The sequence below is a fragment of the Anser brachyrhynchus genome, assembly GCF_964034855.1.
Source record: "Anser brachyrhynchus genome assembly, chromosome: 4".
NCBI classification, from domain to species: Eukaryota; Metazoa; Chordata; class Aves; order Anseriformes; family Anatidae; genus Anser; species Anser brachyrhynchus.
This window is the reverse complement of record NC_137698.1, coordinates 33,120,749-33,135,374: the sequence shown is the minus strand read 5'-3', so window position 1 is coordinate 33,135,374 and position 14,626 is coordinate 33,120,749. Positions and strand designations below refer to the sequence as shown.

At 40.0% G+C, this 14,626-nt stretch overlaps 2 protein-coding genes and 1 long non-coding RNA gene across 23 annotated transcripts in view; 2 read left to right on the top strand and 1 right to left on the bottom strand.

Moving 5' to 3' along the window:
- TRIM2 (tripartite motif containing 2) overlaps positions 1-5,966 on the top strand; it is a 116,062-nt gene extending 110,096 nt beyond the window's left edge. For all 20 annotated transcript variants that reach the window (XM_080591928.1, XM_080591918.1, XM_080591912.1 and 17 more), the window contains 2 exons: positions 258-398; positions 1,446-5,966. In XM_080591928.1, coding sequence (XP_080448054.1) covers positions 258-398; positions 1,446-1,598 — 294 coding nt within the window. In that variant the 3' untranslated portion in view covers positions 1,599-5,966. The remainder of the gene's footprint in view (positions 1-257; positions 399-1,445) is intronic.
- On the bottom strand, positions 5,515-8,179 carry LOC308195089. The gene is made up of 2 exons (XR_013951258.1): positions 8,073-8,179; positions 5,515-7,319 (listed from the first exon to the last, which is right to left on the bottom strand). It is a non-coding gene; the product is annotated as an uncharacterized lncRNA (long non-coding RNA).
- Positions 8,180-8,195: 16 nt separating this feature from the next.
- The window catches only part of MND1 (meiotic nuclear divisions 1), a 41,333-nt gene continuing 34,902 nt past the window's right edge, over positions 8,196-14,626 (top strand). The window contains exons 1-5 of one of the 2 annotated variants that reach the window (XM_080591931.1): positions 8,196-8,335; positions 9,661-9,817; positions 10,717-10,782; positions 11,612-11,669; positions 13,496-13,644. In XM_080591931.1, the coding sequence (XP_080448057.1) occupies positions 9,815-9,817; positions 10,717-10,782; positions 11,612-11,669; positions 13,496-13,644 (276 nt within the window). In that variant the 5' untranslated portion in view covers positions 8,196-8,335; positions 9,661-9,814. Of the gene's footprint in view, positions 8,336-9,660; positions 9,818-10,245; positions 10,307-10,716; positions 10,783-11,611; positions 11,670-13,495; positions 13,645-14,626 lie in introns of those variants that run through there. The other variant, XM_080591932.1, reaches the window with a different exon arrangement.

Here is a 14,626-nt window from a genome sequence, read left to right as displayed (position 1 = left end):
CCTTGCAATGCAAATAGATCACTCTGCTAAATATTTCTAAAATAAGAGAAAAATAGGAGAACTATAAATGTCCATGCTGAGAAAGGGTGGGGAGGGAGAGAGAGGGAGAGTGAGTACTGGAGGCAGGGAATATTGCTTGGAATTCTTCAATTCCCAATTTTGTTAATAAGTGAACTGGTAGTAGTAGATTAGTAATATTTGATGTGATGCCATTCTTTTTTCTTTTTCTTTTTTTTTTTTTTTTTAAACATATACAGGTATTTAACCAAGAGGGCGAATTCATACTGAAGTTTGGATCAAACGGAGAAGGAAATGGACAGTTTAATGCACCAACTGGAGTAGCTGTAGACTCTAATGGAAATATTATTGTAGCAGATTGGGGAAACAGCCGAATACAGGTAGAGATTTGTGTATTTCAAAGGTGCTCAATTAGGAAAACTAATGGATCAATAACTCTGGTCACTAAAGTCTTCAGAATTCCCAAGAAGCAGGACAGCAGCCCTGGAAGTGATGTGGTTTCTGACACAGCCTTTTCTATGCCTCATTGCTGGTCTGAAGTGGTAGTGTACCACTTTTAGAAATGGTAGTGTCAGACCATGGACTTCCCAGCGTGACTGCTGGCAAGTCTGATGGTTACTTAGACCAAGGCTCTTGTCTCCAAGTAGTTCCCAAAAAGATATTTGATGAGTTAAGACTTACAAGCTTTACTGAGATTATAGTAATTTATAATAATCATCGTAACAGAAGATTGGAGACATGGTGGAAAATACAAAAAAAGCAAATGGTCTGTATAGATCCTGAGGCAAATAAAGCAGACTTTTATCATCTTTTTAAAATGTTGGAAAAATATTCTTTTATGTTGCACTCTTTTTATCATTCAAGTACTAATCACAAAATTCTTTCCTATTTGCCAAAGAATATCTAAGAATATCTAAGAAATAACTAAATGTAGACATTAGTTTCACTGAATATGAAAATAAGGGAGCTGCTCATGAGTTGTTCTCAGGAAGCACTGTCAACAGTGTAAACAAATTCCTGGTTTTCTCTGTGTGGGAACCTAAGATTCATGCTAGCCACAACAGTAAGATTTGTTAGGAAAACAAGGTGTTGGTTGAGTTCCTGATTGAGTTTGATTTATTCTAGCTGGTTATTTTTAGAGCAAGGAACCGCCGAGATGCTTTTTTTATTATTACTTTGTTGCATGTTTAATTCTTGCCAAAGATCCTGGTAGCCTTAATTAGTTCTTTTTAATAAGGAAATATATTTGTTTATAAACTTGCATATTATGAGAATAACAGATCAGATTCTGCCCATATTTATTCTAGTGTATGTATGTATGCCAACAGTTTGAAAACTAAGAATAGTGGTGTAACTGAAAGCAGATTTTTGTCTGCTAGTTTTCTTTTTTATTCATAACTTTTCTTATGTGCTTTATCACCCCAAAGGTCTTTGATGGAAGCGGATCGTTTTTATCCTACATTAACACCTCTGCTGACCCACTTTATGGCCCCCAAGGTCTGTCCCTTACTTCAGATGGCCACGTTGTAGTTGCAGACTCTGGAAATCACTGCTTCAAGGTCTATCGATACTTACAGTAACAATGAGCTCTGGAGATGGATAATCGTCCACCCGTAAGCGAAGACTGGTCCCAGAGATCCAAGGCAGGATGTCTCCTACTTTGAGTTCATTTTTAATTATGAAGGAGTCTCTTATGGACTTCTCATGTTAATTTCCAAACTTAACCTTGTTTACATAGAACTTGCACCTCTTACGTTCCTCACTCAACTTTTTGTTGTAAGGGTTAATACACAGAATCCTCTTTAACTGAATTCATAGAGACAATGTGATATTAAACACAAACTGCAATTTACGGAACTGGAATTAAGTAGTTAGGCAAAAATGAGAAAAGTTTGGGGAAAAATCCCCAAAGCTATTTGAAGACTGCGAAAGGTAGCTCCTGTTCAGAGCTTCCAAATTTGAAAAAGTGTCATTGTTATGCATTATTTCACCCAAAGGTGATCCTGGGAATCTTCTAGATCTCATTATCATGGTAGGTATTACACTTTTAACATTCTTCAGTCTTACTATCTATAACAAGTAGGTCCTTTTAGTATAAAGTTAAGTCACACAAAATCAGTCTAGTTCTAACTGTCAGACCTAACACAGCTCAACATTTAGCACTATGAGAATCAATGCAAATTCCCAGCTCCTGTGGAATTAATGAAGGATTGTTTCATGTGCTTGTTCTTCACTCTTCCTCTTGCTCAATGTGCTGGAAGGACTTTGCAGAGAGCTGACATTTCAAAAGCTCTGGAAAAGCTTAATTGTAGTGATACATTAGTGAGAGCTGAATTTCTGTATAACGACAGACCTTTTGACACCAAACTAGTTCATTAGGATCAGGGTTATTACAATGTCAACTCAATTAACCTCATGTGTGCCACTCTTTCGTATGTGTTCATTGCCATGTTTCCTTAAGGCAACTCATTGTATTAACAAATAAAAGAAATGCAGCATCACACAGGACAGAAAGCCAGAGAAGGTACCCCTATGGAGGACCTACATTATACAACCAAAGGAACTGTGGTAAACAGAGGTTGTATAGGAAAGCCAAGGGTTACCAAAGCTATTTCTTTTTACATGAGGAAAAAACGCATTACAAATAAGAATGAATTTGAACCAATTCCTGAAGTCCTTCATCAAAGGGAATTTTGTTAGAGGATAAAATAAGGACTGTGAGATTTGTTCTGATTTGTTTGTGTGTATGTATGTATGGCTGACTGACAGAAAACAATTTAAAAAGTAAATGTATGTTATTTCAGCAAACTGGAACATATGTATGCCATTTGACAATGGCAGTACTCTGAAAAATGTCCCTCCTCCTTCCTGCCAGATCTTTCTACTGTGTTCTTTGTTGAAGTATTATCTTAATTGGAAATGCTTACAATCACATGACTTGGTTCTGTTTTTAAAGTTTTTTTTTGAATTATTATTTTTAAGTGTGTACTTGTCCTTTTTAAAGGAGCATTGGCTTTACTCTTAATTCTAAATCCAATGGTCACAAGATGAATTGCTACCATAGCCTAATATAGAAACAGTGGTGCTCACTCTTAAACCTCGTTCGAGGAGCTGGTGAGCGTGCTGCCAATGCCTAAAATAGTTTGGCAAGTAGCATTTTTCTCTTCTAATTTTTAGGGCCTTGAAACAAAAGGGCATTGGGTCAGGAACAGGGGAATGTTTTAAGCATATTTGCAAAATTGAAAGAAACCTTTGTTAAATGACTTGTTACAGGTATTTGTCTTATTTCTAAAAGGTTAAAGTTGTTTCAATCAATTTGAGAAAAAAAAGAATGGTTTTTCATAAAGATACGTTTGACTTGTAAAAATGCAGACCCACGAATTCTTAAATGTAGTGTTGTCTATTTCTTTTAATTACTGTTTCTTCTCTTTCCCTTGTTTATTTTTTTTTGCGCATAGAATCAATTTACAAACTCTCGTGCAACGATAAGTTTCCTTATTTCATTCGAATAAATATTTGTGATAAGGCATAAGCTTTGGACTATATAATGCAGCTAAGAAACTGGTGGTAACATTTTTGAAATGTTAAAATCAAGTCTGTTATAACCAAAAGAAAAAAATAGCCTCTGCTTGAACTGAGTTTGTCCTAAAATTCCTAAGATTATATTTACCATAGCTATTATACAATAAACTGTCCTATCAAAATTTAACAAAGTTATATATCAAATTTTATGATGATCAAATAATTTTCTTCTAAGTGTCCTTAAAAGCAGCCTTTTGACAATTTCTAACATTGGAATACCCTTAGATGGCTAATTATCAATGAACAAAGGTACATAAAGTTTTAACTATATTGCTTAACAAAAAAAAAAAAAGAGTTCTGGTTCTTTGAGAGGAAAACGAAAAACACGAAAAATGTACTGTTGCTGTTAGTTATGGATACTACTGACTGAATCTAGTTCGAAATTTGAATTTTCATAATAACATTTTACTAAACTTGCGTGGGTTTCTCTAAAGAAACATTGCCAAATCCTCCATTGCCAGGAACTCTGAGAACGAACCACAGAAATCAGACCCTAACCCATATATCAAAACATATAGTTAGGACTCTACTGTTCCATGCATCTGCTTTACTTGGAGATTTTCAGTTCATTTGACACTGTCCTGCTCACCAGGATTTTACATAGCCTATGTCAACCCTTTGCATCCTGATGAAACATGGAATTCTGCACACAACCCCCTTGCTACCGAGCTAAGAGTATTAGGGGTGATGTGGGTTTTTTCTTAAGATTGAATAGTGGTTTGGGTTTTCCATCTTATTGATATTTTGGACATCACTAGAACAGCACTTAGGGCACTTGAAAAATGGCACTGATTTGGATTGCCTTCTGATAGATAGCAAATGCTACAAATTACAGTTTCAAATTCAGTGGCATAGGCTATTTCCTTCCAAAGGCTGACCTTATCTCCCTGGCACAGGAAAACTGAGGAACACGTTGCTTTTGCAGTGTGCTTTTCAAGTCAACTTAGCTGAAATGCTTGGCTTACTAACCTTACAAAGAACAACCAAAGCAGAAATTCTGTTCTAAAAAACCTGGCAGATTGTTTTCTCATTCAATTAAGCGAACATCAAAATTGCACTACTTGATTTACTGAGTTGTTAGCATTTATTAAAGGCTTTATAGGCATTCTGCTGCCAGATTTCAGGTATAACCAAATGTTCCCTTGACTTCCCTGGAATGCTAATTGACTAGCAGCGCAGCATGAATGGTGAAAGTATGTGCTTCGTTTAACTAATCTTCAACTCAAAAGTAATCGCAAAAGGTCATCAGATCTTGTGTAATTTGGAGTATTTTAGGACAAACTAGCCAACTGTATTTTCATTATTTTGTGAACAGAATAAGAGGATCTGTTCAGATAGATCCACTACAAATAGTAGGGGATTTTTACCTAGCTTAAAACAGCAGCAACGTAGCTGAATAGGAAAAGGAAAATGGCTTAAGGCAAAGCATTTGTCTAATGTAGACGGAGAGTTATTTATTAGTAAATGCTCTTCTGTTCTGTAAAAGCTAGAGGGTTTTCAATTTTATGTCACTATTTTTTATAATTAAGGATCTAGTGTTGCCATAATGAGAACTATAAGTGCCCAATATGTTGTGTTTGTTATAAAGAAATGACTTCCAGCTGTGGGTGACAGCTAGTTATGAAACCATGGTGTACACTGAGACTTTTCTTGAAGAACTGTGAGCAGTGATTGTTTGGGTCTGTTTGTGGAGAGTGCGCGAAAGGTGTCCGTGCTCCGCAGTAGGAAGGTTCCTAACTGGTTGCGTTATTTCCGATGAATGTACAGCACTTCAGTTGATGTTTGTGAGCAACACGGCCTTAACCCGGACAATTTTGCTTTGGCTTTATGACATGGGAATGTTCCCTAAGCTGCATAGTGTACAGCAGTACCCCCGTTAGAAATCTCTACCAGTTGATACGCTGCAGCTTTCCGGTTCCAAGAGTCTGTCTTTTCTCTTGATTTTTTTTTGTAAAGCTTTTTGTACATTCCACCTTTGTAAGTCCATTTCATATGTTTTGTGTACATGTAAGTCTTATGTAAGTCTTGCACTCTGTTGAAACTCATGATGATTTTTTTTTTGTTGGTGGTGTTTGTTTTTTGTTGTTGTTTTGTTTTGTTTTGTTTTTAAATCCCCATGAGGCTAAACACAAACTTTGTCTCCTTAAGGTCGAGGATGAAAGATGCGCATCAAAGTGTTTGTGTGTGTGTGTGTGTGTGTGTGTAGTTTTAGCTTCCTGTGTGCCACGGTATTATTGATGCTTTAGCCGACAATAAAAATAAAAAATTACTCTGTCTTGGAAATGTAGGAAAATCAGAGTCAAATGTGTATCTTTACCACGCACAAAAATTTCAAATAATAAAAATAAAGCTTGTTTCCTCTGTTATTCTCGTTGAGATTTTATTTTTCATGTGTTTAGTGCTCATTGTCCCTAAAAATATCTCCATAATGTAGCAAGATGGGTAATTTTTTTTTGAAAAGGAAACTCTGATACCATAGGTCACAAGCCAAGAAAACTGTAATTACTTCAAAGGGCTTTAGCTTTTATCTAAAAAAAAGAAAGAGTGAAAGAGGAACTTAGATCCTCTTGGGAAGCAGGTGGAGAACTGGGCTTCCTTGTCCTCCATGTTCCAGTTCAGTAATCAAAAGTTCAGTGATCAAAATTAACATTTTCGTTGGAGAATGCTGCTCTTTACCAGGAAATTTCTGCAGTAAATGGCCAACTGCCTCTCTGGCCTTGCTGTGGTGCTTACTTGAGTTCTGTGCAGAGATGAGCACATGATCTTTTAGAAGTCCTGTGAACAGGAATATGGAATCCTGTTTGCACAAATGAGAAACAATGTCAGGGAAAGCAAGGCCAAAATAGTTTAAAAGGCTACATATATTCTGGGTGCCCATGTTGAGATATCCAAAATCTCTCTCTTTAGGACTGCTAACCACTTATAAATAATTACACGATCAAAACTGTTTCATTGGTCCTTAGGCTAAAATTCTCTTTCACATGCAGCTGCACTGCTCCCCAGTTAACTATCCCCATAGTTTTGCTGACAGTTCATGTGAATGCTCCCTAATTTGTACCAGACAAAAATAACTCCCTGAACTGGAACAGTCGATGTAATTTCTATGGACAGATGCTCTCCCCAGGCACCAGCTGTGCTAGTGGAAGAGAGACCCACTGTCTGCTGCTCATCGCTACCTCCAGTTGAAGCTTCCTGACCCTCCCGTCTGTCAGATGAATGTGAAATGCCCCATTACCAAAAAACTAGTAGTTAAGCTACTCATTTCAGCGAGTTGGTAAGTGGTTACTTCAGAGGTCTGCTAGCAAAGCTGTGGCAGCAGTGATCACTGGTGCAGGGCCAGCTAGCATCTCCCACCGGGTCAGATGTTTGCAGGGAGAATGCCTGTTCGCAGGCTGGGAGCCCAAACACTTGCTTGAGCATGAAATGAGGCAGCAGATGCTGTAGACACTGCCCTGTGTGGGTTACTCGTGGGTCGCGTTACCTCCTGATGCCCTGCCACATCCCACTGCAGCCTGCTGGGCCCTCAGAGGAGTTGGTATAATCACCGATGGGCAAGCAGCTCCCAGGGCTCCCCTTGTCTTCCAGCCTCCAGCTCCACCGCAGCATCTTCTGGTGTCAGTCATACGGATGTTGTGGAAGGTAGCCCACAGGACTCAGAAGGTTTGCTATTAATTTTCTGGAAATGAATTCATCTGCTAGTCAACTTGAATTCCTTCCTTCTGTTGAAAAAATTAGCTCATGTGAAGACGTCCCTATAGTGCACATATCCAAAAGGAACAAAACCAAAGTAGAACAGAAAATTTTTGTTCTCCTACTTAACCTTCCTGCCTTCCAATCCCACTGTAATGCCTTTTCAAACAGAATTTATGAATGTAATTCAATTACAGAATTTTAAGAGCAAAATGAAGGAGTACAAGATCTGTCTCTCATGTAAGCATATTTTAACACTGACAAAGCAATGGTCTTTTTCTCCGCCTCAGATCTCAGGAACTGCAAAGCTGTTGCAGCTGGTGCTTAGACATCTCCCTCAGACACTGAGCATAGAAAATTTCAGCCCAGACTGTTAGAACTTGAGAAAATCACACAGAAATGAGAACAAATTTCTAATAGAAAAGCACAGTTATGTGCCAGCCTTCCACAGCATTTCCATCCATTGTCATTTTATATTTAAACATTCACATTTAAACATTCCGAAGCCCATAAAAATGCCAGACCTTTCTGTATTTTAAGAGTGGTTCTTTCACACTCTATTCGGTAATGAAAAACAATCGTCACTGGACAGAGCAGGAGATATTCCTGTGTACTTTCTGTTTGGGACCTCTTCCAGCTGGTCTTTTTTCAAACAAGTTAGCTTTAATTAGAAGACACCGAGGCCTGTGCCCCAAACCAATTCAGAGTGCGTGCCCCTCTGGAACACCCTCCCCTTGTTCTCCTCCTCATCTCCCTGCGGCATTTTTAGCTCCGACACCCACTCTGCTCCTCGCACGTGTTGCTTAGAGAAAATCCACGCTGCAACAGGTTTGATTGCAAGTGCCGCAGCAACCTTTTGAGAGGAGCGGAGCTGGGTTTCGTTTCCGGCTGTGAAGGAGCAGGAAGGGGCCAGTGTCCTGGGGGAGAGAAGGGCACAGAGACAGGAGGGAAGCAGCTGCTGCTGGGAGCCCCAGGAAGGGAACCCTTTGAGGGCTGGCCAGAGGAACGGAGAAGCACCCAGACAGAGCAAGAGCCCTCAAAACAGGTGAGGAGGAGTGTCGTCAGATTTTACAGCAGGTTAACAAGCTGAAAATGTGATGCACAAGGAAGAATAAGAAAACAAGGAGCTTTGTATTTTGTATAAATATTACACTTCATATTAATAATGTCCTTTCTAACTTGCATTTCATTTTTAGCAGTACACTGGCGCACACAATGAAAAACGAAACCATTGCTAGGTCTGTGTGGAAGAGAGCTTCAGGTTTCAGGAAAGGGGGCACTTCATAAAAGCGCTGAAAGATATTTATGGGACTACCTGAACATTTCAGCTGGCATGTTTTTATTTGCCTGAACTTAAACTCTACAATTAGTACGGTAGATAGGAACCCCTTGCTGTTACCATGCTGAGCAATTTCTCAAGACTGCTACAGCCGAAGGAAGGTAATTACAGCACAACTAATAATTACAATGAACTGTAAGTAATTAACGTTGTTAGAACAGTCATTGCGACGAACAACTGCTTCAGCAACACCAGATGCACCCAAGACCTTTGCATCCGTATGTCGAGAGGGGTTTTGTTTCCCCACATCCTCCCTCACCAGGCTATGTGTGCGATAGGGGTAGTTGTAGGCCATTGTTAGTGTGGCTGTATTTTATGTTTGCTGTTGGGCCTGGGAGAAGAAAGAAGATACAGTGTGTATGTGGGGCTGCATAGCGCAAAGGCCACAACGCCTCATCTTGGGGGTGTCGCTACCCAGAGGCACACAGCACATATCCTGCAGGTTTTCAAACCCATGGCTGTAGACAGAGACTCAAAAACAAGGTGGGAGCCAGTGGTGGTGTGCTTTTAAGTATTTTTTAGGCTCTTTATTGTGGAAGTGAATACATTTCAGCAATACAAAGTATATCAAAGATACGGCAATTATATCTGTCAAGAAGATTGCTCTTTCCACACAAAATATAAAATGGATGTGCATTGAGAAGTACGGGAAGGGTGAATGTAATTTGTTGGTAAAGCCTGGGCAACACCATGTGAGGAACTTCATCATGGCCCCTACATCTCAGTAGGCTTTGTAACGTGCACCCGGTGTAACTGACAGCTAGCCAGGGACGAAATCTGTTTCACCTGCCTACCAGGGCATATGATTTCAGATTAAAAAAAATAATAAGTTAACGAACAAATGTGGTATTTTAAATAATTGAGGTAAGTAATAAACTGCTTCGTGGTATTGAAATAGAGGTGGATTTGTTGTAAGGCAACTGCTTTACTCAAACGCGAGGCTCTGTTTCTCGGCTGACTCCACAAGGTGCAGAAACCAGGATGTAATTTTACTTTTTTTTTTTCCTCCCCCCCCCCGCGATTTCATCCAGCCCCGGGCGGCGCCGCTGACAGGAGCCGGCGGCGGCGGCTGCCCGCGGGCGGCCGGGTCCGGTCGGCAGGCGGCGCTGCGCGCTGCGCAGGCGGCTTCCCGGCGGCCCTTGCCCTGGCGCTGGCGCCCAAATCAAACACAGTCCGGAGGCGGCCATGGTAAGTGGCGGGGCCGCCCTCCTCCTCCTCCTCCTCCTCCTCCTCCTCCTCCTCCTCCTCCTCCTCCTCGCCCCCGCGGTGCCGTTAGCGGGGTGGGGGACGCTGAGGGGCGCGGGGCGGGCAGGGGCCGTTGCGGCGGGTAACGGCCGCTGCCTGCCGGAGGGCGGCCGTGGGCGGCCGGGTGGAGGGGAGGCTTGGGGAAGCATTAATAATGCTTTTTAAAAATATAGAAAATGCAGTTAGTGAAAGAAAATCCTGCCCGTCTGTGGGAGACTATATCCTAACATTATTATATCCTAATGTTTCTGCCCTTTGCTTCTACTTCAGTCCGTGTTCTTTACAGCTTGGTCACACAGCTACAGAGAAAAGAAAGAAAGACAGCTTTAAAACCGTGACCTTGAAATTAGAAAGCTGAGTGGGAAATTTGAAGACCTAGTATGTGAAAATGCACTTTTATCACCTTTCACATTAGTGTCTACGTGACGCAAGGTTAAATATTATATTTATATTATAAACACAAAAAGCAAGAGACAATCATTCTTATCTTTTTAAGAGCTATTAAACATTTGGGAAAGTTACTGAGAATTGGCATAAATACACATTTAATCACATTCAAACAAAATAACAAACTGTTTGGCTACGCCAGGAAACCTTGAGGCTTGAGCTTGATTAGATCGCATGAGAGGTGGCCTCCTAACTTACAGTACAGCTCCAACAGTTTAATATATTGCAGGTGGGTCAGCTTGGTGTAGTGATTCTTTGTGAAAGCTCAGGGTTAGCGGTAAGGTATTTAAAACGATGGCAAATATAACTTAGAGGTACATAGGTAGGAATTCTGAGCAAATGTTATTTATGCAGATAGCAGAACATGTTTTTTTTTTTTTTTTTTCCTGGTCTAGTCAAAGAAAAAAGGGCTGAGTTTTGAGGAGAAGAGAGCTCGCATGATGGAGATCTTTTTTGAAACAGTAAGTCACTTGCTTACAATCGTCCTGTATTTACACCCAGTGGGAAGACAGGCCTTAAAAGGAGGTTAATTGTAGATGAACTGTGTGTATGTTTCTGTGCTTTTCGTTGATGCCCTATGTCGTTCTTGTATAAATTGCTGGGACAGGGCTGGATCTGTGTAACTTTGGATCAGCTGGCTGGTCTCCTGATGGAGCCAAGGCATAAAGATGCGCAGGTGTTGTTAAATGCTCGATGTGCTCCCCTTTCTTGGGGCCAAATCTTCTCATGTTGAGTATGTTACCATAAGAGCAACAGTGAGTGATTAAGAAGGATCTCACTGAGTTTGAGAGGTGGGAGAAATCTCAGTGTTACAAGAGATCAGAGCAGGCCTGAAAGGTCGGTGGGGAGAAGAAACCTGGAGATCCAAAAATCAGACGTACGGGTATACTGGTGGGATATGTACAGCATGATGCTATTAAAACAGTTACTGTGACCTTTCAGTACTTGAGCAGTGCAGTGCATCTGGTGCAGACAGTCTAACCCTGACTCTGTGCCCTCAAAGGGATTTTCACTCTAATTTAGGCAAAGTTTGGTGACTTTTTGGTGACAAAGAAAAAAAGTCTCGTTCTTTTCTTTGTTACTCTAGAGACAGCAGTACTCTTTTTTTTTTTTTAAATTTCTCAAAATGCTGTAATTCTATTGAGGGATATACATCATATTTCCCTAGCAAAACATAAACATTCAGTTTATTTCCTACTTGCTTTTATTGGCATTGATTTAGTGTAAAAACCATACAGGCTTAGATGGTGCTGTCATTTGGAGCTGAAGTATCTTTTATGTTTTGCACAGAAAGATGTGTTCCAGTTGAAGGATATAGAGAAGATTGCTCCAAAAGAAAAAGGGATTAGTAAGTATTTACAAAAGTTTTTTCTCTTGAGCCATAAATTATTTTTGGGACAGGTCAAATAGTGTATGTTTTCCTGGTTCTGGTTATAGGCTTGTGATTTTAATAGTAATGGGAAAAATATCTGGAAAGGCAGACGGTGGTCAATGGCAGGGCTGCTGAAGTAACATCAACAGAATTTTCCTATCATGGTTTGCTAATGTTTGCATCACTCAAATTGGATGATAGTGCCAAAATTAGACATTAGTGACATGCCACAGCTACCTGCAAGTTAACCACTAAATGGAATGGGATTTTTCACAGGTTCTGAGACACCCAGCATCCAGTGGCTTTCATTCTATGAAATCGTTATGTGTACTCAGGCAGAGAGCAGACAATTTAAATCTCTGTCTGTAATGTCACAAATACCTTAAAATGCCAGTCCAGTTGTACACGGTCAATGTTCTGGTGAATTTCACTCTCACCACCACCCTCCTCCCAAAATGGCTAGAGAGCTGTAAAGGGAAGGGGTTTGTCTTTTCAGTGAAAGCATTCCTGATGAGATTGTTGGTTTTCAGTTAGATCCCAGATGACTTTTTTTTTATGCTGTTGAGTTGTTTTATATAGTCCTCATTCTGCTTTCTTTTGTGTTCACTGGTAAAAGGGGGAAGGAGAGTGGTGTTTGTGTGGGTGCTGCTGCCCTTGATTAGTGTTATCTGTGTGGCACTGTGAGAGTAATGGCTAAAGATGGTTGTTGGGAGAAGTGCAGACACACTGAAAAACATTGCTTTGCCATATTCACATTATGTCAGCAGCTAGCAGAGACGTTCATAGAAATGTAATGCTGTCTTGATTGGTCTGTCAAAAGAACTATTGTATATTTAGTTGCAGTTTGCAGGAAGAGGATCCAAAACAGTAAGTATAAGCATTGGAATCTCATATTTAAAAATACAGAGTCTCTAACACCATTAATACCTTTGAGGAGTCCAAATTCATCTTGCCTCTGAATGTGGAGGCATTTAGTCACTAAGCTCAAGTCCCCGTTCCTCTGAAAAGAAAAACCCTTAGTCCATGGAGACGCCCCTCTACTGCCTATGCTGGCATTCAGCATTTAGCTTCCAAAAGATGGGGTGTTTCTTATCGGGGTCCCCGCTAGACCTGATACTGCAAGTCAGACACTGGAAACTAGGAATTAGCTTGAAGGTGTTTGTATTTGCAGCACTTGTGGATGATGAAAGCTACTTCCCTTTGCTGAAATGGAATAATTCTTAAAGCGGTGGTTTGTGTCCCATGTTTGCTACAAAATCAACAATTCCTGCACATATATAATGTTACAACGACTTTCTGTATTGGAACTGAATAAAATCAAATGTAAAATCTGTCGCTCATGAGCTTGTATGCAGGTGGGTTTAGTGCCTCTGCTGCTGTTTAATGCTGTGGTAAGCATTGCAAAGTGAGATGTAATCACGGTCCTAATCAAGAAATTATAAGTTAATCCGTGTTATAATTAAGATTGCAAGACAACTTTTCAAATGCCCCCTCATGCGTTTGTTACGCTATTGTACTGTAATAAGTATGTATATTCTGTGATAGCTGTGAGCGGTTTACAAACATCTGGTAGCAGACTGTACTGAATAGCAGCCTTCATGTTGAAACCGCTGATTTCAAAGGGATTCATTCTTTGAAGTGAAGCATCAAGCATGGTGTCCTCTTGGAACCTTCCAGCTAGCTGACATTACAGTAAATTATTCATACAGATGACTGTAGATGGTATCTAACTATATTAATAATTCTCCGTGGTTCTGTGGAGGTGCCATGCAGTTCTAATGTGGTATTTTTGTTTTTATTAGCTTCAATGTCAGTGAAAGAGATTCTGCAAAGCTTAGTTGATGATGGCATGGTGGACACTGACAGAATTGGAACTTCCAACTATTTTTGGGCTTTTCCAAGTAAAGCTCTTCATGCTAGGAAGCGTAAGTTAGAAGAACTGCAGTCTCAGGTAAATCGGTTTTAAGGCAAGTACTTGGTAACCAGAATTTATTCTTATATCCTCTTGCTCATCTCACTCGCTCTCATGCACATGCCCACCCACACACATACCCCTGGTTTCCTGTGGGAATCATTTGGCAGGCATGATAGGATATTCTTTCTCATTATCTTGATAGCACTGCCAGAAAGGTCTTGGAAGCCAATTTTGCTGGAGCTTGAGAAGACTTTTTGCCACTTGCTGCTGAAAACATGTTATTTGTGATGCAAAACATCATTTAAGGACTTCCTTTAAATAATTAGGCAACGTATGCTTTTATGTGTCTTATATAGCGTAGGCCATCATGTGGTAATGTTCTAAAAGCCAGGAGAGGTCTGAAATGGATATCCCAAGTAAATGTGGCAGTGGTTTCTACTTAGGGCCGCTGTTTGTTCACATCTGTTCTTATTGATAGCTTAATTAGTGTGCGCTTTTATAATCCAGTACTGCACTTTTATTAGGAGAGAAGAACAAATTGCTCGCTCTTGTGATCTCCTGCAGAAGAGCAAGGCATCTTTTGTTGCAACACTGCTGTTCTTTTGATCTGCCTTTGCTAGTTTTTAGGAAGTGTCTTTCTTGCTTCTCTTAATTGGAGCGGGAAAGCAGCTATTCATCAGTGTGTTTGCAACTGGAGTAAATGATAACAAGTTCAATAAACTGGTCTTTATGGTCTTTATTGTCTGCACAACAACCCCGCCAGCTTTTCCCGTGCTTATTTAGCATTATGTTCATTCATCAAAGAATCAGCTGAATTAATGGAAAATTATTTGTAGCATCTGGAAATTTTTACACACACTTTCCTTCAGGCATAGCTCTGGTGTCATCATTGCTATCGTATGTCAACTTCAGCTATTTCGTTAGTGCTGCAAATTAAATGTATAAAAACATGCTTTTTTCCCCATCATGAATTGAAAAAGTATTTTGTGAATCTAAAGTCTTTTCACCAAGATAAAGT